This window comes from Oncorhynchus keta, chromosome 29, assembly GCF_023373465.1.
Source record: "Oncorhynchus keta strain PuntledgeMale-10-30-2019 chromosome 29, Oket_V2, whole genome shotgun sequence".
Taxonomy (NCBI): domain Eukaryota; kingdom Metazoa; phylum Chordata; class Actinopteri; order Salmoniformes; family Salmonidae; genus Oncorhynchus; species Oncorhynchus keta.
Genome location: NC_068449.1, coordinates 3,109,910 through 3,134,909, shown reverse-complemented (window position 1 = coordinate 3,134,909; position 25,000 = coordinate 3,109,910). Strand labels below are relative to the sequence as shown.

The window sequence follows — 25,000 nt, the reverse complement described above, 5'->3', positions numbered from 1 at the left end:
AAAATGTGCTTTATTACAGAAGCAGTGTTATTTAATATTTTTAATTGATTACTTCATTACTTCATGTATGTAGTTATTTATTAATTCATTGATGTATTATATATGTCTTTATATATAGTATTATTCATGTATATTTATGTGTATTTATATAGGTGATCATTTTGTGTGTCAGCTGCAGAAGTTGTTAGCAATTAATTAATTAATTTATATTTTTGATTGATTGATATATATTTTCAAAAAGTTTGTATTGTTTCTACAGAAACAACTTCGTCAGCTGCAGGAGAAGTTCTATCAGATCTATGACATTGAGACTGAGGAGGAGGAGGAAAGAGGAGGAGGAGGAGGGGAGGAGGAGGAGGACAGAGAGAACGAGAGAGAGTTGGGGAGAGGAGGAGGAGGGGGGGAGGAGGAGGAGAACAGAGAGAACAAGAGAGATTTGGGGAGAGGAGGAGGAGGGGAGGAGGAGGACAGAGAGAACGAGAGAGAGAAGGAGAGAGGAGGAGGAGGAGGAGGAGGGGAGGAAGACGGGAACCAGTCGGAGGATAGTGTCCGCTCCGACGGTTTGGAGGACAGACACAGGGACCACCACGGCAACCGTAACCGTGCCGATCGTATCCACGGTGACTTGTCAGAGTTGCTTGACGACCCAGGTCTGTTTCTGGAGCGAGCCAGAGCCCTGCTCCGAGAACAGGCCCTTTTGGATGGGGAGAGGGAGGAGGACGAGAGAGAGGAGGGAGAGAGGGAGGGGAGGGAGGAGAGTGATTGGGGCCGAGGGGAGAGAGGGGTTGGAGGGGGGACGATGCGAGCAGAGGGGAGGCAGCTAGCCGAGACTCTGAAAGAGGAGCTGAACTATGCCATGTCGCAGGTGGTGGACACCGTGGTTAACGGGTTCAACCACAAACCCCCCAACCATCATCACCTTCAACATCATCCTCATCACCGTGGCTCCCAAAACACCCCCTCTGCCACCAACACTGCCTCACAGGCCTCCTTCCCTCCCTTCCCCCCCTCCCTCACCACGGACTCTCAAAGCCCCATCTTCCACTCAGCCAACCAGAGGCTGCCATGCTTTGGTGATGTCATCATCCCTAGCCCGCTGGACTCGTTCGTGGGTCTCAGCGTCCCTACGGCCAGCGACCAGACAGAAGCACTACCTCTAGTGGTCAGGAAGACCAACGCCGACCCACAACACCGGAACCCCTCTCTCCCTCCTCCTTACCCCCACCACCCCTCCCTCCATCCCTCCCCCCTCTCTGCATCTCTGGGGTTCTCCCCTCCCTCCTTCCGGCACCCCTTCTCCCTCCCTCTCATGGGATACCCCTTCCAGAGTTTCCCCAAAGACCAGCGCTCCCCCCCTGAGTCCATGGACCTCTCCAGGGAAACTGTGGGGCTGCGAACCAAGATGGGGTCAGGCGGGGGCATCCATTTTGTCTCCCACCACCACCACCACAGGCAGAGCTCTCCACCCCAACATGGAGGAGGGAGCGAGGGGCTGTCGCTCATCAAATCAGAGTGTGGAGAGCTCCAGGACATGGCTGACATATCGCCTTATTCAGGAAGTACCGTATCCTTTGCTACTGAACTCCAGGTGTGTGTGTGTGTGTGTGTGTGTGTGTGTGTGTGTGTGTGTGTGTGTGTGTGTGTGTGTGTGTGTGTGTGTGTGTGTGTGTGTGTGTGTGTGTGTGTGTGTGTGTGTGTGTGTGTGTGTGTGTGTGTGTCTCTCAGCGGACGACAGATTGAGACATCTTTATTTAGCCAGTTAGATAGCTCAAGGTTGACTTTGAAAATGGACATCTTTCCATGTCCTGAGGATGTCGGGAAATGTCTTCAAAACCGGCCACTAGGGGCAACCGTGGCCGGCACTAATTTAACCCCTATCCCAAACCTTAATGCGTGACTTAACCGTTCAGAATGAAATGTCTAAACGTCATGTTTTTAACCTCTATCCCAAACCTTAACTCTTACCTTCAGAATATGAAGTGAAATAGGTAAAACCTCAACATGTTGTTGGGTCTCAGCAGTGGCTGTAATAGTTCTTAATTTAATTAATCTCCATTAATTGGTTCCTGCTCTAACCCCTGTGTTCTCCCGACGGGGGGAGTAAAAGGGGCGCGAGGGTCTTGCAAGGGGAAGATTGCACGCTGGTCTCCAGGCTTTGAGAACAGTGGGGACTAGTGCTCTGAGGTGCTGAGAGGGCACGACACACACACACACACACACACACACACACACACACACACACACACACACACACACACACACACACACACACACACACACACACACACACACACACCTCCTATCTTTTCAGTTGTCACTGTCTCAGTGTCTCTCAGAAGGTCGGCGCTGTGAGACTTTGTACATAAACGCTCAAAGCAAATCAGACTTCACACGGTGTGTGTGTGTGTGTGTGTGTGTGTGTGTGTGTGTGTGTGTGTGTGTGTGTGTGTGTGTGTGTGTGTGTGTCTTCATACATAACGCTCAAAAGCTAATTCTATTTCAAAGTCAGGAAGAGAAACGATGATGAGTGGTGTGAGCGAAGGGTTCTGAACCAGGGATGTAGAGGAGAAAGGTTCTGAACCGGTGATGTAGAGGAGAAGGGTTCTGAACCGGTGATGTAGAGGAGAAGGGTTCTGAACCGGTGATGTAGAGGAGAAGGGTTCTGAACCGGGGATGTAGAGGAGAAGGGTTCTGAACCGGGGATGTAGAGGAGAAGGGTTCTGAACCGGGTGATGTAGAGGAGAAGGGTTCTGAACCGGGGATGTAGAGGAGAAGGGTTCTGAACCGGGGATGTAGAGGAGAAGGGTTCTGAACCGGGGATGTAGAGGAGAAGGGTTCTGAACCGGGGATGTAGAGGAGAAGGGTTCTGAACCGGGGATGTAGAGGAGAAGGGTTCTGAACCGGGGATGGAGGAAGGGTTCTGAACCAGGGATATAGAGGAGAAGGGATGTAGAGGAGAAGGGTTCTGAACCCTGAACAGGGGATGTAGAGGAGAAGGGGATGTAGAGGAGAAGGGTTCTGAACCAGGGATGTAGAGGAGAAGGGTTCTGAACCGGGGATGTAGAGGAGAAGGGTTCTGAACCGGGGATGTAGAGGAGAAGGGTTCTGAACCAGGGATGTAGAGGAGAAGGGTTCTGAACCAGGGATGTAGAGGAGAAGGGTTCTGAACCAGGGATGATAGAGGAGAAGGGTTCTGAACAGGGGAAGGGTTCTGTACAGGGGAGGAGAAGGGTTCTGAACCAGGGATATAGAGGAGAAGGGTTCTGAACCAGGGGTAGAGGAGAAGGGTTTCTAGAGGAGAACCAGGGATATAGAGGAGAAGGGTTCTGAACCAGGGATATAGAGGAGAAGGGTTCTGAACAGGGGGGATGAACAGGGGATAGAGGAGAAGGGTTCTGAACAGGGGATATAGAGGAGAAGGGTTCTGAACCAGGGATATAGAGGAGAAGGGTTCTGAACCAGGGATGTAGAGGAGAAGGGTTCTGAACCGAGGGATATAGAGGAGAAGGGTTCTGAACCAGGGATATAGAGGAGAAGGGTTCTGAACCGGGGATGTAGAGGAGAAGGGTTCTGAACCGGGGATGTAGAGGAGAAGGGTTCTGAACCAGGGATATAGAGGAGATGAACCAGGGATAGAGGAGAAGGGTTCTGAACCGGGGATGTAGAGGAGAAGGGTTCTGAACGGGGATGTAGAGGAGAAGGGTTCTGAACCAGGGATGTAGAGGAGAAGGGTTCTGAACCAGGGATATAGGGAGATCTGAACCGGGGATATAGAGGAGAAGGGTTCTGAACCAGGGGATATAGGGGATGAACAGGGGATATAGAGGAGAAGGGTTCTGAACCGGGGATAGAGGAGAAGGGAGGGGAGAAGGGTTCTGAACCGGGGATGTAGAGGAGAAGGGTTCTGAACCGGGGGATATAGAGGAGAAGGGGGGATAGAGGAGAAGGGTTCTGAACCGGGGATGTAGAGGAGAAGGGTTCTGAACCAGGGATGTAGAGGAGAAGGGTTCTGAACCGGGGATGTAGAGGAGAAGGGTTCTGAACCAGGGATGTAGAGGAGAAGGGTTCTGAACAGGGGATGTAGAGGAGAAGGGTTCTGAACCAGGAGATGTAGAGGAGAAGGGTTCTGAACAGGGGATATAGAGGAGAAGGGTTCTGAACCGGGGATGTAGAGGAGAAGGGTTCTGAACCAGGGATATAGAGGAGAAGAACCAGGGGAGAAGGGTTCTGAACAGGGGATATAGAGGAGAAGGGTTCTGAACCAGGGGGGATATAGAGGAGAAGGGTTCTGAACAGGGGATATAGAGGAGAAGGGTTCTGAACCGGGGATGTAGAGGAGAAGGGTTCTGAACCGGGGATATAGAGGAGAAGGGTTCTGAACAGGGGATATAGAACCAGGGAGAAGAAGGGTTCTGAACCAGGGATATAGAGGAGAAGGGTTCTGAACAGGGATATAGAGGAGAAGGGTTCCAGGGATAGAGGAGAAGGGTTCTGAAGAGGAGAGGAGAAGGGTTCTGAACCCGGGGATATAGTGGAGAAGGGTTCTGAACAGGGGATATAGAGGAGAAGGGTTCTGAACAGGGGATATAGAGGAGAAGAGTTCTGAACCGGGGATGTAGAGGAGAAGGGTTCTGAACCAGGGATGTAGAGGAGAAGGGTTCTGAACCGGGGATGTAGAGGAGAAGGGTTCTGAACCAGGGATGTAGAGGAGAAGGGTTCTGAACCGAGGATGTAGAGGAGAAGGATTCTGAACCAGGGATGTAGAGGAGAAGGGTTCTGAACCAGGGATGTAGAGGAGAAGGGTTCTGAACCAGGGATATAGAGGAGAAGGGTTCTGAACCAGGGATGTAGAGGAGAAGGGTTCTGAACCGGAGATATAGAGGAGAAGGGTTCTGAACCAGGAATGTAGAGGAGAAGGGTTCTGAACCGGAGATATAGAGGAGAAGGGTTCTGAACCGGGGATATAGAGGAGAAGGGTTCTGAACCGGGGATGTAGAGGAGAAGGGTACTGAACCGGGGATATAGAGGAGAAGGGTTCTGAACCGAGGATGTAGAGGAGAAGGGTTCTGAACCGGGGATGTAGAGGAGAAGGGTTCTGAACCGGGGATGTAGAGGAGAAGGGTTCTGAACCGGGGATATAGAGGTATGTAGAGGAGAAGGGTTCTGAACCGGGGACATACAGGAGAAGGGTTCTGAACCGGGGATATAGAGGAATGTAGAGGAGAAGGGTTCTGTAAGAGGAAGTTAGCTTCTCAGGTATTCCGTTTCCTGGTGTGTGGGACAGGGGGGATTGAAAAGTGTGTGTGTGTATGTGTGTGTGTGACACATCACTTTAAGCACAGATAACCGTTGCCTGGCAGTTTTGTATGTTGTCTTTTGCCTTTTACATTGAAAACACACACACTCTCTCACTTTGGTGGCAGGCAGGTGTGAACAGGTGTGAACAGGTGTGAACAGGTGTGAACAGGTGTGAAGAGGTAGTTGTTTATCTTTCATATTGAGAGGCTCCTCTGGTTCAGCACTGTGTGTTCTGCTCACACACATGACACACACAGGTGTGACACATGACACACACACACACACACACTGTGTGTTCTGCTGAAGAGGTGAACACACACACACACACACACACACACACACACACACACACACACACACACACACACACACACACACACACACACACACACACACACACACACACACACACACGCACCACACACACACGACACACACACGCACACACACACACACACACACACACACACACACACACACACACACACACACACACACACACACACACACACGCACACACACGCACACACACACACGACACACACACGCACACACACACACACACACACACACACACACACACACACACACACACACACACGACACACACACACACACACACACACACGACACACACACACACACACACGCACAAACACTTTCGTTTGAAGAACAAAGTGAAACGACAACAAGACATAGAACCCAAAAATAACACAATCTCTCCAGCTGCTGAGATTCAATGTACTGAATAGCACAATCTCTAAAGCTACTGAGGAGACATATGGGTGGTTCTCACTTTCAAATATATCAAAGCTGATGTAGTCGTTCCATTCAATCACATTTCGTTATTATGATCCGCTATTTCCATTGAAGACATGAAACACTCACTGTAGTAAGTAGAATTGTAGTATTGTAGGTAGCCTGGGATATTGATCACGTATTACCTTACCGGAGATGGACGTTACGTGCACCTGTCTCAAAAACCCTTTCTCCATATTTGCAAATTAAGAATGTAATCAAATATGAAGCATTATTCAAATGTCTGTGTGTGTGTGTGTGTGTGTGTGTGTGTGTGTGTGTGTGTGTGTGTGTGTGTGTGTGTGTGTGTGTGTGTGTGTGTGTGTGTGTGTGTGTGTGTGTGTGTGTGTGTGTGTGTAAAGGAATAGTAGAGAGACAGGTCTTTGTCTTATAGCATGAGGTTCTCTTCCTCATCACATGGCAACACACAGATGATACAAAACACACACCACTCACACACAGATGATACAAAACACACACCACTCACACAGATGATGCAAAACACACACCAAAACACACACCACTCACCCACAGATGATACAAAACACACACCACTCACACAGATGATACAAAACACACACCACTCACAAATGATACAAAACACACATCACTCACACACAGATGATACAAAACACACACCAATCACACACAGATGATACAAAACACACACCAATCACACACAGATGATGCAAAACACACACACTCACACAGATGATACAAAACACACACCACTCACACAGATGATGCAAAACACACACCAAAACACACACCACTCACACACAGATGATACAAAACACACACCACTCACACAGATGATACAAAACACACACCAAAACACACACCACTCACACACAGATGATACAAAACACACACCACTCACACAGATGATGCAAAACACACACCAAAACACACACCACTCACACACAGATGATACAAAACACACACCACTCACACACAGATGATACAAAACACACACCAATCACACACAGATGATACAAAACACACACCAATCACACACAGATGATGCAAAACACACACACACACACAGATGATACCAAACACACACACTCACACACATGATACAAAACACACACCAATCACACACAGATGATGCAAAACACACACACACACACAGATGATACCAAAACACACACACTCACACACAGATGATGCAAAACACACACACAAAACACACACCAATCACACACAGATGATACAAAACACACACCACTCACACACAGATGATACAAAACACACACCAATCACACACGGATGATACAAAACACACACCAATCACACACAGATGATGCAAAACACACACACACACACAGATGATACCAAACACACACACACACACACACACACACACACACACACACACAAACACACACACACACACACACACACACACACACACACACACACACACACACACACACACACACACACACACACACATACTTTGCATCTCAAGAAACATGCCCTTGTTCTGTATCCCTGGCATTTGCATGGTGATTGGGGTTACGGTTGAGTGTGTGTGTGTGTGCGGATGTGTGTGTTTTGGTTGTGTGTGAGGGGTGGGGGCTAAGGCACAGGGGCACACACACCTCAGGTCTGTGTTCCGATAATCTTTCATGTTGCTGAGCAGATGTCCAGCATTCATTTATGGATTTACCATCCCTCCCACTCTCTCCTCCCTCCTGTGCCACTCTCTTCCCCTCTCATCCTCTCCCTCCCTCCCTCACCTCCCTCTCTCTCCTTCCCTCCCCTCACTCTCTCTTGCCGTCTCATCCCCTCCCTCTCTCCCTCTCTCCTTCCCTCCCCTTCCCTCCCTCTCTCTCCTCCCTCCCATCTCCCTCTCTCTTCCCCTGTGATCCTCTCTCTCCTCCTTTCCCTCTCTCTCTCTCCCCCCTCCCTCTCTCTCTTCCCTCCCTGTCTCCCTCGCTCCTATCCCCCTCTCATGCTCTCTCTCCTCCCTCCCTTCCCTTCCACTCTCTCTTCCACCCTCCCCATCCACCTCCTTCTCCTTTCTGTTCCAGTACACCTGGCGATAGGTTCAGGTTTCAGATGTTATTGTCTCGCTTGCACTGCACACACATCACACCCAGATACACAAACGCACGCACATGCTCTCCGCCAGGTGAGAGAGAGGCCAAAGCTCAAGGTCGACATAAATATGAAGCATTCATGAGGAGGGGTACAGGATCTGTGTGTCTGTGTGTGTGTGCGTGCGTGTATGTATGTGTGTGTGTGTGTGTGTGTCTGTGTTTTGTATGTATGTGTGTGTGTGTGTGTTTTGTATGTGTGTGTGTGTGTGTGTGTGTGTGTGTGTGTGTGTGTGTGTGTGTGTGTGTGTGTGTGTGTGTGTGTGTGTGTGTGTGTGTGTGTGTGTGTGTGTGTGTGTGTGTGTATGAACTCTGGTTTCTTAGAAGAGACAACCCCCTGTAGCAGGAAACAGTGATAGGATGACTCAACCATGGTCACTGTGTCTGTGTTGTACCTGACCACCGGTGGCCCGCCCATTAGGGGTGGGGCCCCACTGGTGATTGGTCCAAAAAATATCTATGTTATATAAATTATGTTTTAAAGGCTCATAAAAGTAAATGTGTACATTGTTCTGTTTTTTTTTAAATACTGTGGAAAACAAGCTGTTGAGATACTTACTACTCTGCCTCTCAGTGACTGACAGGCAGCTCTGCTTCCGTGGGCATACAGGTCATGTGAACATTGCTTGGACCAGGACTTGGGCTTTCACCAGTTATTTGCTACGAGGGGGATTTCATAGCATAAATTATAACACCACTAAGTAAATGGACCGGGGGGCGCTGAAATGTGTGTCCGTTCAGTCAGAACTTCTCGTCCTCTCCTCTTACTGATTATCAAATCAAGAAAGAAAAGAAAGAAAGAAAGAAAGAAATAAAGAAAGAAAGAAAGAAAGAAAGAAAGAAAGAAAGAAAGAAAGAAAGAAAGAAAGAAAGAAAAAGAAAGAAAGAAAGAAAGAAAAAGAAAGAAAGAAAGAGAAAGAAAGAAAAAGAGAAAGAAAGAAAGAGAAAGAGAGAAAGAAAGAAAGAAAGAAAGAAAGAAAGAAAGAAAAAGAGAGAAAGAAAGAAAAAGAGAGAAAGAAAGAAAGAAAGAAAGAAAAAGAGAGAAAGTAAGAAAAAGAGAAAGAAAGAAAGAAAAAGAGAGAAAGAAAGAAAGAAAGAAAGAAAAGCTCTTGACCTGCTCTACTACAACTACGTCAATGTTAATAGGGGCCTGTTCGGCCCGCCTTTTCCTGTAGTCCACGATCAGATCCTTTGTCTTGCTCACATTGAGGGAGAGGTTGTTGTCCTGTCACCACACTGCCAGGTCTCTGACCTCCTCCCTATAGGCTGTCTCATCGTTATCGGTGATCAGGCCTACCACTGTTGTGTCGTCAGCAAACGTAATGATGGTGTTGGAGTCGTGCCTGGCCATGCAGTCGTGGGTGAACAAGAAGTACAGGAGAGGACAAAGCACACACCCCTGAGGGGCCCCAGTGTTGAGGATCAGCGTGGCAGATGTGTTGTTGCCTACCCTTACCACCTGGGTGCGGCCTGTCATGAAGTCCAGGATCCAGTTGCAGAGGGAGGTGTTTAGTCCCAGGGTCCTTAGCTTAGTGATGAGCTTTGTGGGCAATATGGTGTTAAACGCTGAGCTGTAGTAAATTAACAGCATTCTCACATAGGTGTTCCTTTAGTCCAGGTGGGAAAGGGCAGTGTGGAATGCGATTGAGATTGCATCATCTGTGGATCTGTTTGGGCGGTATGCAAATTGGAGTGGGACTCGGTTGTCTGGGAGGATGCTGTTGATGTGAGCCATGACCAGCCTTTCAAAGCACTTCATGGTTACTGAGTTGAGTGCGACGGGGCGCAAATCATTTAGGCAGGTTATCTTCGCTTCCTTGGGCACAGGGACTATGGTGGTCTGCTAGAAACATGTCGGTACCACAGATTCAGTCAGGAAGAGGTTGAAAATGTCAGTGAAGACACTAGTCGCATGCTTTAATTAAGAACACGTCCTGGTAATCCGTCTGGCCCCGCGGCTTTGTGAATGTTGATCTGTTTAAAGGTCTTGCTCATGTTTGGCTACCGAGAGCATTATCACACAGTCTTCAAGAACAGCTGGTGCTCTCGTGCAAGCTTCAGTGTTGCTTGCATCGAAGCGAGCATAAAAGGCATTTATGACTACATTCAGTAACGTTATGAGTGACTATATTCAGTTTATTTTGAAAATAAAGAATGATGCACTCTATATTATTTTATAGAAAGATAATGTAATCTATATAATATAAATAGATAATATATAGAGTGTGCAATATTCATTTCTTCCTTTTATTATCTATTAGTTTGCATCCTGTTAACTTGTCTGGGGTTTGCCTTGTCTTCGGTTCTAGTCAACTCAGTCAGTCAGGTCAGTCAGTCAATCTTTCAGGTCAGTCAGTCAGTCAGGTCAGTCTGTCAGGTCTGTCAAGTCAGTCAGTCAGGTCAGTCAGTCAGTCAGTCATCTTTCAGGTCAGTCAGTCAGTCAGGTCAGTCAATCTTTCAGGTCAGTCAGTCAGTCAGGTCAGTCTGTCAGGTCAGTCAGCCAGTCAGTGAGTCAGTCAGGTCAGTCAGTCAGGTCAGTCACTCATGTCTGTCAGCCAGTCAGTCAGTCAGGTCAGTCAGTCAGTCAGGTCAGTCAGTCAGGTCAGTCAGCCAGTCAGTGAGTGAGTCAGGTCAGTCAGTCTGGTCAGTCACTCAGGTCTGTCAGCCAGTCAGTCAGGTCAGTCAGCCAGTCAGGTCAGTCAGCCAGTCAGTGAGTCAGAGGCAGTCTCATATTTGTGTCTGCGTGGGTGGGTGGGTGAGCAGTCTATATTTGTGTCTGTGTCAGGGTGGGTGGGTGGGTGAACAGTCTATATTTGTGTCTGTGTGGGTGGGTGGGTGAGCAGTCTATATTTGTGTCTGTGTGGGTGGGTGGGTGGGTGGGTGGGTGGGTGGTGTGGGTGGGTGGGTGTGTGGGTGTCTGCCAGCAGTCTATATTTGTGTCTGTGTGGGTGGGTGGGTGGGTGAGCAGTCTATATATGTGTCTGTGTGGGTCAGGGGGGCAGTCTATATATGTGTCTGTGTGGGTGGGTGGGTGAGCAGTCTATATTTGTATCTATGTGGGTGGGTGGGTGGGTGGGTGGGTCAGGTGAGCAGTCTATATTTGTGTCTGTGTGGGTGGGTGGGTGAGCAGTCTATATATGTGTCTGTGTGGGTGGGTGGGTGAGCAGTCTATATTTGTGTCTGTGTGGGTGGGTGGGTGAGCTGTCTATATATGTGTCTGTGTGGGTGGGTGAGCAGTCTATATTTGTGTCTGTGTGTGTGTGTGGGTGGGTGGGTGGGTGGGTGGGTGGGTGTCTGAGCAGTCGATATATGTGTCTGTGTGGGTGGGTGGGTGGGTGGGTGGGTGAGCAGTCTATCTTTGTGTCTGTGTGGGTGGGTGAACAGTCTATATTTGTGTCTGTGTGGGTTTGGGTGGGTGGATGCACACACGTGCTTGTGTGTCCATGTGCGTGTGTGCGTGCTTGGGTGTGTGTGTGTGTGTGTGTGTGTGTGTGTGTGTGTGTGTGTGTGTGTGTGTGTGTGTGTGTGCGTGTGTGTGTGCGTGCGTGCGTGCGTGCGTGTGTGTGTGTGTGAACAACAAGGGTGTCAGGGCCAATTCAGCAGGGGATTAACTGAAAGAACAGTTGGGATTCAGAGATTCACACAAACACAGAAACTGGGATGATTAATAATAATACCAATACTACTACTACTAATACTAATACTAATACTACTAGTACTACTACTAATACTAATACTGCTACTACTACTAATACTAATAATACTACTACTACTACTAATAATAATAATACTAATACTGATACTACTACTACTGGGATGATTAATAATAATACCAATTCTACTACTACGAATACTAATACTACTACTACTACTACTACTAATACTAATAACAATACTACTAATACTAATACTAATAATACTACTACTACTACTACTGGGATTATTAATAATAATAGCAATACTACTACTACTTATACTAATACTACTACTACTACTACTCTACTACTACTACTAATACTAATACTACTATTAATACTACTACTGCTATTACTACTACTACTACTAATACTAATACTACTGGGATGATTAATAATAATACCAATACTACTACTACTAATACTAATACTACTCATACTACTACTACTACTACTACTACTACTACTACTACTACTACTACTACTACTGGGATGAGTAATACTACTACTAATACTAATAATACCAATAATAATAATACCAATAATAGTACTAATAATAAATAAATAAAATACTAATACTAATAATACTACTAATAATATTAATACTACTACTACTACTACTACTACTACTACTAATAATAATAATAATAATACATTTACATTTACATTTAAGTCATTTAATACGCTCTTATCCAGAGCGACTTACAAATTGGTGCATACACTATGACAACCAGTGGAACAGCCACTTGCATCTAAATCTTGTTGGGGGAGAAGGGGGGGTGAGAAGGATTAATTACCAATAATAATTACCCTATCCTAGGTATTCCTAATAATAATAATAGTACTAATACTACTAATAATAATTAATAATAAAAATACTAATAATAGTACTAATAATAATAATCCTAATACTAATAATACTACTAATACAAACAATACTACTACTACTAATTATAATAATACTAATACTAATAATGATACTAGTAATACTATTAATAATACTATAATACTAATAATACTAATGCAAATAATAATACCAATAAAAGTAATACCAATACTACTAATAATTATTCCAATAATACTACTATGAATAATAATTATGTCAGTACTAAAACAGCTGATACTAATACTACTAATACTACTACTACTACTGATGATAATACGAATACTAATACTAATACTAATAATACTTTTTTTTTAAATAACCAGCAATCCTCTACTGACAGGATGAGGTCAATATCCTTCCAGGATACCCCGGCCAGGTCGATTAGAAAGGCCTGCTCACTGAAGTGTTTCAGGGAGCATTTGATAGTGATGAGTGGAGGTCGTTTGACCGCTGACCCATTACGGATGGAGGCAATGAGGCAGATATCGCTGTGATCTTGGTTGAAAACAGCAGAGGCGTATTTAGAGGGCAGGTTGGTTAGGATGATATCTATGAGGGTGCCCGTGTTTACGGCTTTGGGGTGGCACCTGGTAGGTTCATTGATAATTTGTGTGAGATTGAGGGCATCAAGCTTAGATTGTAGGATGGCTCGGGTGCATGTTCCAGGTTACGTCGCCTAGCAGCACGAGCTCCGAAGATAGATGGGGGGCAATCAGTTCACATATGGTGTCCAGAGCACAGCTGGGGGCAGAGGCTGGTCTATAGCAGGCGGCAACGGTGAGAGACTTGTTTTTAGAGAGGTGGATTTTTAAAAGTAGAAGTTCAAATTGTTTGGGTACTGACCCGGATAGTAGGACAGAACTCTACAGGCTATCTCTGCAGTAGATTGCAACACCGCCACCTTTGGCCGTTCTGTCTTGTCTGAAAATGTTGTCAATTGGGATGAAGATTTCAGAATTTTTTGTGGTCTTCCTAAGCCAGGATTCAGACATGGCTAAGACATCCGGGTTGGCAGAGTGTGCTAAAGCTGTGAATAAAACCAACGTATGAAACCAAGGCTATTACGGTTACAGAAGTTATCAAAAGAGAGCGCCTGGGGAATAGGAGTGAAGCTAGGCACTGCAGGGCCTGGATTCACCTCTACATCACCAGAGGAACAGAGGAGGAGTAGGATAAGGGTGCGGCTAAAAGCTATGAGAATTGGTCGTCTAGAACGTCCGGAACAGAGAGTAAAAGAAGGTTTCTGGGTGGCGATAAAATAGCATCAAGGGATAATGTACAGACAAAGGTATGGTAGGATGTGAAAATAGTGGAGGTAAACCTAGGTATTGAGTCATGATGAAAGAGATATCATCTCTAGAAACATCATTGAAACCAGGTGATGTCATCGCATGTGTGGGTGGTGGAACTGGAAGGTTGGATAAGGTATAGTGAGCAGGACTAGAGGCGCTACAGTGAAATAAGCCAATAAACACTAACCAGAACAGCAATGGACAAGGCACATTGACATTAAGGAGAGGCCTGCTTAGTCGAGTGATCATAAGGGTCCAGTGAGTAGTGAGGTTGGTTGGGGTCAGGGCGATTCAGACAGCTAGCCGGGCCTTCGGTACCAAGCTAGTAGAAGATGGAGGTCTGTTTTTATCCACCTCGTGCGTTTCCGTCGGTAGATTAGTGCTGTGCCGTGTGGAAGAGGGGATCAATCTAATTGGCAAAATAGATATAGCTATAGTGACCAAGAAAAAAAAAATATATATATATCCGATAGATCTATTCAGATAGCAGCCGATAAAACAGCTAACGAGACGTTCAGATAACGTCGCGACGGAGGGGTCAGTTGGATAACTCCCTCGGGCAGATAACGTCGGTAGTCCAGTCGTGAAGGCCCGGTGGGGCTCCGTGTTGGCAGTAAAAACGGGTCCGGATAGGTGATTGTAGCCCAGGAGTGGCTGATGGAACTCTTCAGCTGGCTTGCTCCGGAAAAATTGATGTTTGCTCCGGGATCTTCTCTCTTTCTCCTTCTGGCTTCCTCTTCTCCTCTCTCTCTCTCTGGCCTCCTCTCCGTCTCTCTCCTTCTGGCCTCCTCTCCTCCCCTCTCTCTCTGGCCTCCTCTCCTCCCCTCTCTCTGGTCTCCTCTCCTCTCTCCTTCTGGCTTCCTCTCCTCCTTCTCTCCTTCTGGCTTCCTCTCTCTCTCTCTCTCTCTGGCCTCCCTCCTCCCTCTCTCTCTGGCCTCCTCTCCTCCCCTCTCTCTCTGGCCTCCTCTCCTCTCTCCTTCTGGCTTCCTCTCCTCTTCTTCTCTCCTTCTGGCTTCCTCTCCTCCCCTTTCTCTCTTGCCTCCTCTCCTTCTGGCCTCCTCTCCTCCCCTCTCTCTCTGGCCTCCTCTCCTCCCCCTCTCTCTCTGGCCTCCTCTCCTCCTCTCTCTCCTTCTGGCTTCCTCTCCTCCTTCTCTCCTTCTGGCCTCCCTCTCCTCTCTCCTTCTGGCTTCCTCTCCTCCTCTCTCTCTCTGGCTTCCTCTCCTCCTCTCTCTCTCTCTCTGGCTTCCTCTCCTTCTCTCTCTCTCTCTGGCCTCCTCTCCTCCTCTCTCTCACTGTCTTCCTCTCCTCCTCTCTGGCCTCCTCCCCTCTCTCTCTGGCCTCCTCTCCTCCCCTCTCTCTCTGGCCTCCTCTCCTCCCCTTCTCTCTCTGGCCTCCTCTCCTCCTCTCTCTAGCCTTTCCTCCTCCTCTCTCTCTCTGGCCTCCTCTCCTCCTCCCTCTCTCTGGCCTCCTCTCCTCCTCCCTCTCTCTGGCCTCCTCTCCTCCTCCTCTCTCTCTGGTATCCTCTCCTCCTCCCTCTCTCTGGCCTCCTCTCCTCCTCCCTCTCTCTGGCCTCCTCTCCTCCTCCCTCTCTCTGGCCTCCTCTCCTCCCCTCTCTCTCTGGCCTCCTCTCCTCCTCTCTCTCTGGCCTCCCTCTCCCCTCTCTCTCTCTGGCCTCCTCTCCTCCTCTCTCTCTCTGGCCTCCTCTCCTCCTCTCTCTCTCTGGCCTCCTCTCCTCCCCTCTCGCTTGGCCTCCACTCCACAGTAATACCTAGCAATATGCTTGTTTGGCCTCCAATCCACTTGTGTTTTAGCTCCAACAGTAATACCCAATATGCTCAAATCAAATCAAAGTGTGTTTGGTCAGTAATACCTACAATACAGTTTTGCAACAGTAAAATGCAATTGTGTTTGTAGCTCCAACAGTAATACCTATGCTTGTTTTACCTAGCAGTAATATGCTATGTGTTTTAGCTACAACAGTAATACCTAGCAATATGCTTGTTTTGTGTTTGTAGCTCCAACAGTAATACCTAGCAATATGCTTGTTTTGTTTGTAGCTTGTGTTTGTAGCTACAACAGTAATACCTAGCAATATGCTTGTTTTAGCTACAACAGTAATACCTAGCAATATGCTTGTGTTTGTAGCTACAACAGTAATACCTAGTAATATGCTTGTGTTTGTAGCTCCAACAGTAATACCTAGCAATATGCTTGTGTTTTAGCTACAACAGTAATACCTAGCAATATGCTTGTTTTAGCTCCAACAGTAATAACTAGCAATATGCTTGTGTTTGTAGCTCCAACAGTAATACCTAGCAAAATGCTTGTGTTTGTAGCGCCAACAGTAATACCTAGCAATATGCTTGTGTTTGTAGCTACAACAGTAATACCTAGCAATATGCTTGTGTTTGTAGATGCAGAAACACAAGCATATTGCCCCGCAGAGCTGCATGATATCGAGGCCTAATTAATTGGTGAACTGTTTGAATCATGGAAATAGAATGATTAATATAAGTTTATAGTTAGAATATAGTGGACAGTACCTTGAATACATTGTTGTTCGCCATGACAACGAATTAATAAGCCAGGGAGGAATTATTGACAGAGTAGGAAAAAATATGTTGGTTCAGTGTTTCCAGGGGAACCTAATTAGATGTTACATGTTTTCTGACCTCATGTAGCTAGCTAGCTAAAATATTCATGCTTTGCCTCTTCCTCTCTGATCTAGAAGATACCGTTTCACAAACAACATGGTTAACAACGTGGTTATCTAAGCCAACGTCAGCACTGGTATCAGGCTGTATTTGCTACGTTTCCTCTGACCCTTAGTCCGTTTAGCAAGCTAGCTAGCCAGCTAAGTATTGATTAGCATTAGCATCTAATACAATTTATTTTTAGCTTGAACTTGCTAAGAAAAGACAAACTAGCTAACCGTAAAATACACAAACAATTTAATAGTGTAATTATAGAATGCTTGTAGAAAGCAGCACAATTGTTACCAACATCTCCCTGCGTCTATCTGACTGAACGGCAAGAAAATGATTGTGACTTCGTGTTCATTCCTTGAGTGACAGGGGGCAGGGCTTGGTGAGGGAGGGGGTGGGGCTTGGTGTAGAAGGGGGCTTGGTGAGGGAGGGGGTGGGGCATGGTGTGGAAGAGGGCAGGGCTTGGTGAGGGAGGGGGTGGGGCTTGGTGTGGAAGGGGGCAGGGCTTGGTGAGGGAGGGGAAGGGGCTTGGTGTGGAAGGGGGCAGGGCTTGGTGAGGGAGGGAGGGGTGGGGCTTGGTGTGGAAGAGGGCAGGGCTTGGTGAGTGAGGGGTGGGGCTTGGTGTGGAAGGGGGCAGGGCTTGGTGAGGGAGGGGTGGGGCTTGGTGTGGAAGGGGGCAGGGCTTGGTGAGGGAGGGGGTGGGGGTGTGGAAGGGGAAAGGCTTGGTGAGGGAGGGGTGGGGATTGGTGTGGAAGGGGTCAGGGCTTGGTGAGGGAGGGGGTGGGGCTTGGTGTGGAAGGGGCAAGGCTTGGTGAGGGAGGGGTGGGGATTGGTGTGGAAGGGGGCAGGACTTGGTGAGGGAGGGGGTGGAGCTTGGTGTGGAAGGGGGCTTGTGAGGGAGGGGGTGGGGCTTGGTGTGAATGGGGGCAGGGCTTGTTTTGGTGAGGGAGGGGTGGGGCTTGGTGTGGAAGGGTGAAGGGCTTGGTGAGGGAGGGGTGGGGCTTGGTGTGGAAGGGGGCAGGGCTTGGTGTGGAAGGGGGCAGGGCTTGGTGTGAGTTTCATATCACATTTACAAAACAAACATTAAAATACTGTTATAGAAGGTAAACTAAAAACCCAAACCGGTGCCTACATCAATACAGGTATATAATAAAATAGGTTTCAGTCCCAGGCTTAGTGATGAGCTTAAAGGACACTCCCCTCTTCCCCTCTTCCCTCCCCTCCCCCTGCTCTCTTTTCTCCCCTCTCCTCTCCTCTACCCTCTCCTCTCCTTTCTCTCCTCTCTTTTCTCCACTCCACTCCCCTCTCCTCTCCTCTCCTCTCCTCTCCTCTCCTCTCCTCTCCTTTCTCTCCTCTCGTTTCTCCACTCCACTCTCCTCTCCTCTCCTCTCCTCTCCTCTCCTCTCCCTCTCCTCTCCTCTCCTCTCCTCTCCTTTCTCTCCTCTCTTCTCCTCTACCCTCTCCCCTTTCCTCTCCTTTCTCGCCTCTCCCCTCTCCCCTTGTGTCTCCTCTCTTGGCCTTCTCTTCTTCTTCTCTCTTCTCTCTTCTCTCTTTCCCCCTGCCCTCTCCCCTTGTGTCTCCTCTCTTCGCCTCTTTCCCCCCTGCCCTCTCCCCTTGTGTCTCCTCTCTCTGCCTCTTTCCCCCCTGCCCTCTCCCCTTGTGTCTCCTCTCTCTGCCTCTTTCCCCCCTGCCTTCTCCCCTTGTGTCTCCTCTCTCTGCCTCTTTCCCCCCTGCCTTCTCCCCTTGTGTCTCCTCTCTCTGCCTCTTTCCCCCTGCCCTCTCCCCTTGTGTCTCCTCTCTCTGCCTCTTTCCCCCCTGCCCTCTCCCCTTGTGTCTCCTCTCTCTGCCTCTTTCCCCCCTGCCCTGCCCTCTCCCCTTTCCTCTCCTTTCTCACCTCTCCCCTCCCCTCTCCCCTTGTGTCTCCTCTCTCCGCCTCTTTCCCCCCTGCCCTCTCCCCTTGTGTCTCCAGAGGGGTGAGATTTAGGACCTCTTTAGGGGATGGCAGGGGGAGGGGTGGGTGTTAATTGAACTTGCAGGCCTCTATTGATTGGTCCCCTGTGTCCCCTCTTGTCTGATAGATTATAGAACTGTTAATGGCAGCACGCCACAGAGAGAGGGCACAGCTGTTCTCCAACACACACACACACACACGCTCTGGGCACTTATCTGTCTGTGTGTGTGTGTGTGTGTGTGTGTGTGTGTGTGTGTGTGTGTGTGTGTGTGTGTGTGTGTGTGTGTGTGTGTGTGTGTGTGTGTGTGTGTGTGTGTGTGTGTGTGTGTGTGTGTGTGTGTAAAGAGTTTTGATTTTAAATCATCATTTTTAATTGTGGGTTACTGTTGAAAAGTAAGTTAGGTTTAACAGATTGGTATAAAAGTTTTACACGGGCCTCCTGGGTGGCGCAATGGTTAAGGGCGCTGTACTGCAGTGGCAGCTGTGCCATCAGAGACTCTGGGTTCGCGCCCAGGCTCTGTCGTAACCGGCCGCAACAAGGGAAATCATTGTCTCATCGCGCACCAGCGACTCCTGTGGCGGGCCGGGCGCAGTGCGCGCTAACCAAGGTCGCCAGGTGGATGCGCGCTGTGTTAAAAAGCAGTGTGTGGTTGGTTGTGTGGTGTATCGGAGGACGCATGACTTTCAATCTTCGTCTCTCCCGAGCCCGTACGGGAGTTGTAGCGATGAGACAAGATAGTAGCTACTAAAAACAATTGGACACCACGAAATTGGGGAGAAAAAGGGGTAAAATTTAAAAAAATATTTAATAAAAGGTTTTACATACTATGATGGATGTGGTTGTAGCTGATTTAAGGATCGGTGTCCTGCTAGTGGGAAACCTTCCTGTGAAACTGGAGGGAACGTAAATCAATTCTAATAAATGTTATGGATTTTAAACATTTATGTAAATATAAGTGTCTTATATCGTCTGAAAGCTTCAATTCTTGTTAATCTGACTGCACTGTCTGATTTACAGTAGCTATTACAGCGAAAACATGCCATGTGATTGTTTGAGGACGGCGCCACAACATCAAAATATTTTTTCCACCGGCACAAGTTTCTTACATTCAAATATAAAGATTAAATATTCACTTACTTTTTGAAAATCTTCCTCTGATTTGTCATCCAAAGGGTCCCAGCTGTAACATTTTGTGATTAACATACAGAGAAAGGAATACGAAAATCTAAAAAAACTTTGTTTCAACAAGTCAAAATACGTTTATATTTACTCCCCGGACACCCTAAAATGTAATCAATCTATAATATATCTTCCCGGGAAAGAAGTTCAAAAGGAAACCGATTTTTGCAGGTGTGCAACTTCGTCGTGGCGCGCAAAGACACGGATTTCCAAGTCTGTGTCCTGACAATAAAACTTTCTTATTCGTTTTTGAAGTTTTAAGCCTGAAACCTTAAACATAGACTGCTGACACCCTGTGGAAGCCATAGGAATTGCATGCAGCCAGGGAGCTATTTTACAATATGACCTTTCTCTTGCATTTCTAATGGTCTCTCATAAAAATAATTCCAGTTTGTTTTTCTATGGATTTTCTCCTACCATATCTATTGTGTTATATTCTCCTACATTATTTTAACATTTCTACCAAGTGTTTTCTTTCCAATGGTACCAATTATATGCAGATCCTGGCTTCAGGGCCTGAGCAACAGGCAGTTGACTTTGGGCATGTCAATCAGTCGGAAATTTAGATAAAAGTTTTGAGAAGTTTTAAGATGAATGGACTAACTGATGTGATTGTCTTACCGAGCTACTTTAAGATGAATGGACTAACTGAAAGTCGCTCTGTAAAGGACTGAAATGTAAATGTGTACTGCGTTCCTTGACTGAGGCCATGTCAGATACAGGAGGGCTTGTCTCCCAACCATCTGAAGAAAGCCAAGCTCATGTTTTTCTACAGCAGATACCCTTCATCCAACATGCTCAAGACGTTCTTCTCAGACGTCAAGGTAAGCTTCACACTTCCTCTCCTCTCCTCTCCTCTTTACTCCTCTCCTCTTTACTCCTCTCCTCTCCTCTCCACTCCACTCCACTCCACTCCTCTCATCTCATCTCCACTCCTCTCCACTCCACTCCTCTCCTCTCCTCTTTACTCCTCTCCTCTTTATCCCTCTCCACTCCTCTCCTCTCCTCTCCTCTCAACTCCTCTCCACTCCACTCCCACTCCACTCCTCTCCTCTCCTCTCCCTCCTCCTCTCCTCTCAACTCCTCTCCACTCCACTCCCCCACTCCACTCCTCTCATCTCATCTCATCTCCACTCCTCTCCTCTCCACTCCTCTCCTCTCCTCTTTACTCCTCTCCTCTTTATTCCTCTCCACTCCTCTCCTCTCCTCTCAACTCCTCTCCACTCCACTCCACCACTCCTCTCCTCTCCTCTCCTCTCCTCTCCTCTCCTCTCCTCTCCTCTCCTCTCCTCTCCTCTCCTCTCCACTCCTCTCCTCTCCTCTCCTCTTTACTCCTCTCCTCTTTATTCCTCTCCACTCCTCTCCACTCCTCTCCTCTCCTCTCCACTCCTCTCCCTCCACCCTCCCTCTCCCTCCCTCTCCTCTCCTCTACCTCCTCTCCTCTTTACTCCTCCCCTCCTCTCCTCTTTACTCCTCTCCCCTCCTCTCCACTCCTCTCCTCTTTACTCCTCTCCTCTCCTCTCCTCTTTGCTCCTCTCATCTCCTCTCCTCTTTACTCCTCTCCTCTCCTATTTGCTCCTCTCATCTCCACTCCACTCCACTCCAATCCACTCCACTCCCTCCCTCCACTCCACTCCACTCCTCTCCTCTCCTCTCCTCTCCTCTCCTCTCCTCTCCTCTCCTCTCCTCTCCTCTCCTCTCCTCTCCACTCCACTCCACTCCTCCACTCCACTCCCCACTCCACTCCCTCCACTCCACTCCTCTCCCTCCTCTCCTCTCCACTCCACTCCCTCCACTCCACTCCACTCCTCTCCTCTCCTCTCCACTCATCTCCTCTCCTCTCCTCTCCTCTCCTCTCCTTTCCTCTCTTCTCCTCTTTACTCCTCTCCTCTCCACTCCTTTCCTCTCGCTACTCTTCTTATCTCTTCCTCATCTCCCTCTCTCTGTGCTAACACTCCTTTGACTTATTATTTAATTCCTCACAGTGACATAGTAGCACAGTATTCACAGTATTCACAGTGACATAGTAGCACAGTATTCACAGTATTCACAGTGACATAGTAGCACAGTATTCAAAGTGACATAGTCGCACAGTATTCACAGTATTCACAGTGACATAGTAGCACAGTATTCACAGTATTCACAGTGACATAGTAGCACAGTATTCAAAGTGACATAGTCGCACAGTATTCACAGTATTCACAGTGACATAGTAGCACAGTATTCACAGTGACATAGTAGCACAGTATTCACAGTGACATAGTAACACAGTATTCACAGTGACATAGTAACACAGTATTCACAGTGACATAGTAGCACAGTATTCACAGTGACATAGTAGCACAGTATTCACAGTGACATAGTAACACAGTATTCACAGTGACATAGTAGCACAGTATTCACAGTGACATAGTAGCACAGTATTCACAGTATTCACAGTGACATAGTAACACAGTATTCACAGTGACATAGTAGCACAGTATTCAAAGTGACATAGTAGCACAGTATTCACAGTATTCACAGTGACATAGTAGCACAGTATTCACAGTGACATAGTAACACAGTATTCACAGTGACATAGTAGCACAGTATTCACAGTGACATAGTAGCACAGTATTCACAGTGACATAGTACCACAGTATTCACAGTGACATTGTAGCACAGTATTCACAGTATTCACAGTGACGTTGTAGCACAGTATTCACAGTGACATAGTAGCACAGTATTCACAGTGACATAGTAGCACAGTATTCACAGTGACATAGTAACACAGTATTCACAGTGACATGGTTGCACAGTGACACAGTAGCACAGTGACATAGTAACACAGTATTCACAGTGACATAGTAGCACAGTATTCACAGTGACATAGTAGCACAGTATTCACAGTATTCACAGTGACATAGTAACACAGTATTCACAGTGACATAGTAGCACAGTATTCACAGTATTCACAGTGACATAGTAACACAGTATTCACAGTGACATAGTAGCACAGTATTCACAGTGACATGGTTGCACAGTGACATAGTAGCACAGTGACATAGTAGCACAGTATTCACGGTGACATAGTAACACAGTATTCACAGTGACATGGTTGCACAGTGACATAGTAGCACAGTGACATAGTAACACAGTATTCACAGTGACATAGTAACACAGTTTTCACAGTGACATAGTAACACAGTATTCACAGTGACATAGTAGCACAGTATTCACAGTGACATAGTAACACAGTATTCACAGTGACATAGTAGCACAGTATTCACAGTGACATGGTTGCACAGTGACATAGTAGCACAGTGACATAGTAGCACAGTATTCACGGTGACATAGTAGCACAGTATTCACAGTATTCACAGTGACATAGTAACACAGTATTCACAGTGACATAGTAACACAGTATTCACAGTGACATGGTTGCACAGTATTCACAGGGACATAGTAGCACAGTATTCACGGTGACATAGTAGCACAGTATTCACAGTGACATAGTAGCACAGTATTCACAGTGACATAGTAGCACAGTATTCACAGTGACATAGTAGCACAGTATTCACAGGGACATAGTAGCACAGTATTCACAGTGACATAGTAGCACAGTATTCACAGTGACATAGTAGCACAGTATTCACAGTGACATAGTAGCACAGTATTCACGGTGACATAGTAGCACAGTATTCACAGTGACATAGTAGCACAGTGACATAGTAGCACAGTTTTCACACTGACATAGTAGCACAGTTTTCACAGTGACATAGTAGCACAGTATTCACAGTGACATAGTAGCACAGTGACATAGTAGCACAGTTTTCACAGTGACATAATAGCACAGTTTTCACAGTGACATAGTAGCACAGTATTCACCGTGACATAGTAGCACAGTATTCACAGTATTCACAGTGACATAGTAGCACAGTATTCACAGTATTCACAGTGACATAGTAGCACAGTATTCACAGTGACATAGTAACACAGTGTGTATGTGTGTGTGTGTGTGTGTGTGTGTGTGTGTGTGTGTGTGTGTGTGTGTGTGTGTGTGTGTGTGTGTGTGTGTGTGTGTGTGTGTGTGTGTGTGTGTGTGTGAGAGAGCTACTGGCACAGATGGGACACTGAGGAGCATTCTGCCAACTGTCTGTCGCCCAATTATAATAGATGGCCTTAATCTGATGGGGGGGAGGCCTCACATTCTCCATCTCTCTCACAGGACACATACACTGTCAACGCTGAACCAGCCCTGATATTTCCCACAAAGGTTTATGTGTTTTATGTCTTCAATTTGATTCAATTGACAAAACAAAACATGTTATGCAGACAACGCATAGCAACAGACAACGCATAGCAACAGACAACGCATAGCAACAGACAACGCATAGCAACAGACAACGCATAGCAACAGACAACGCATAACAACAGACAACGCATAACAACAGACAACGCATAGCAACAGACAACGCATAACAACAGGATAACGCATAACAACAGGACAACGCATAACAACAGACAACGCATAACAACAGACAACGCATAACAACAGAAAAAAGCATAACAACAGACAATAACAACAGACAACATAATAACAGACAACGCATAACAACAGGATAACGCATAACAACAGACAACGCATAACAACAGACAACGCATAACAACAGACAACGCATAACAACAGACAACGCATAACAACAGACAACGCATAACAACAGACAACGCATAACAACAGACAACGCATAACAACAGACAACGCATAACAACAGACAACGCATAACAACAGACAACGCATAACAACAGACAACGCATAACAACAGACAACGCATAACAACAGACAACGCATAACAACAGACAACGCATAACAACAGACAACGCATAACAACAGACAACGCATAACAACAGACAACGCATAACAACAGACAACGCATAACAACAGACAATGCATAATAACAGACAAGGATAGACGCATAACAACAGACAACGCATAACAACAGACAACGCATAACAACAGACAACGCATAATAACAACAGACAACAGCATAACAACAGACAACGACAATAACAACAGACAACATAACAACAGACAATAACAACAGACAACG

The 25,000-nt window shown here is 46.8% G+C and overlaps 1 protein-coding gene across 1 annotated transcript in view; it reads left to right on the top strand.

Moving 5' to 3' along the window:
- Nucleotides 1-25,000, top strand: part of LOC118380989 (prospero homeobox protein 1-like) — a 62,566-nt gene that overhangs the window by 13,215 nt on the left and 24,351 nt on the right. Inside the window, exons 4-6 of the mRNA XM_052485655.1 lie at nucleotides 260-378; nucleotides 496-1,564; nucleotides 20,627-20,734. Coding sequence (XP_052341615.1) covers nucleotides 260-378; nucleotides 496-1,564; nucleotides 20,627-20,734 — 1,296 coding nt within the window. The remainder of the gene's footprint in view (nucleotides 1-259; nucleotides 379-495; nucleotides 1,565-20,626; nucleotides 20,735-25,000) is intronic.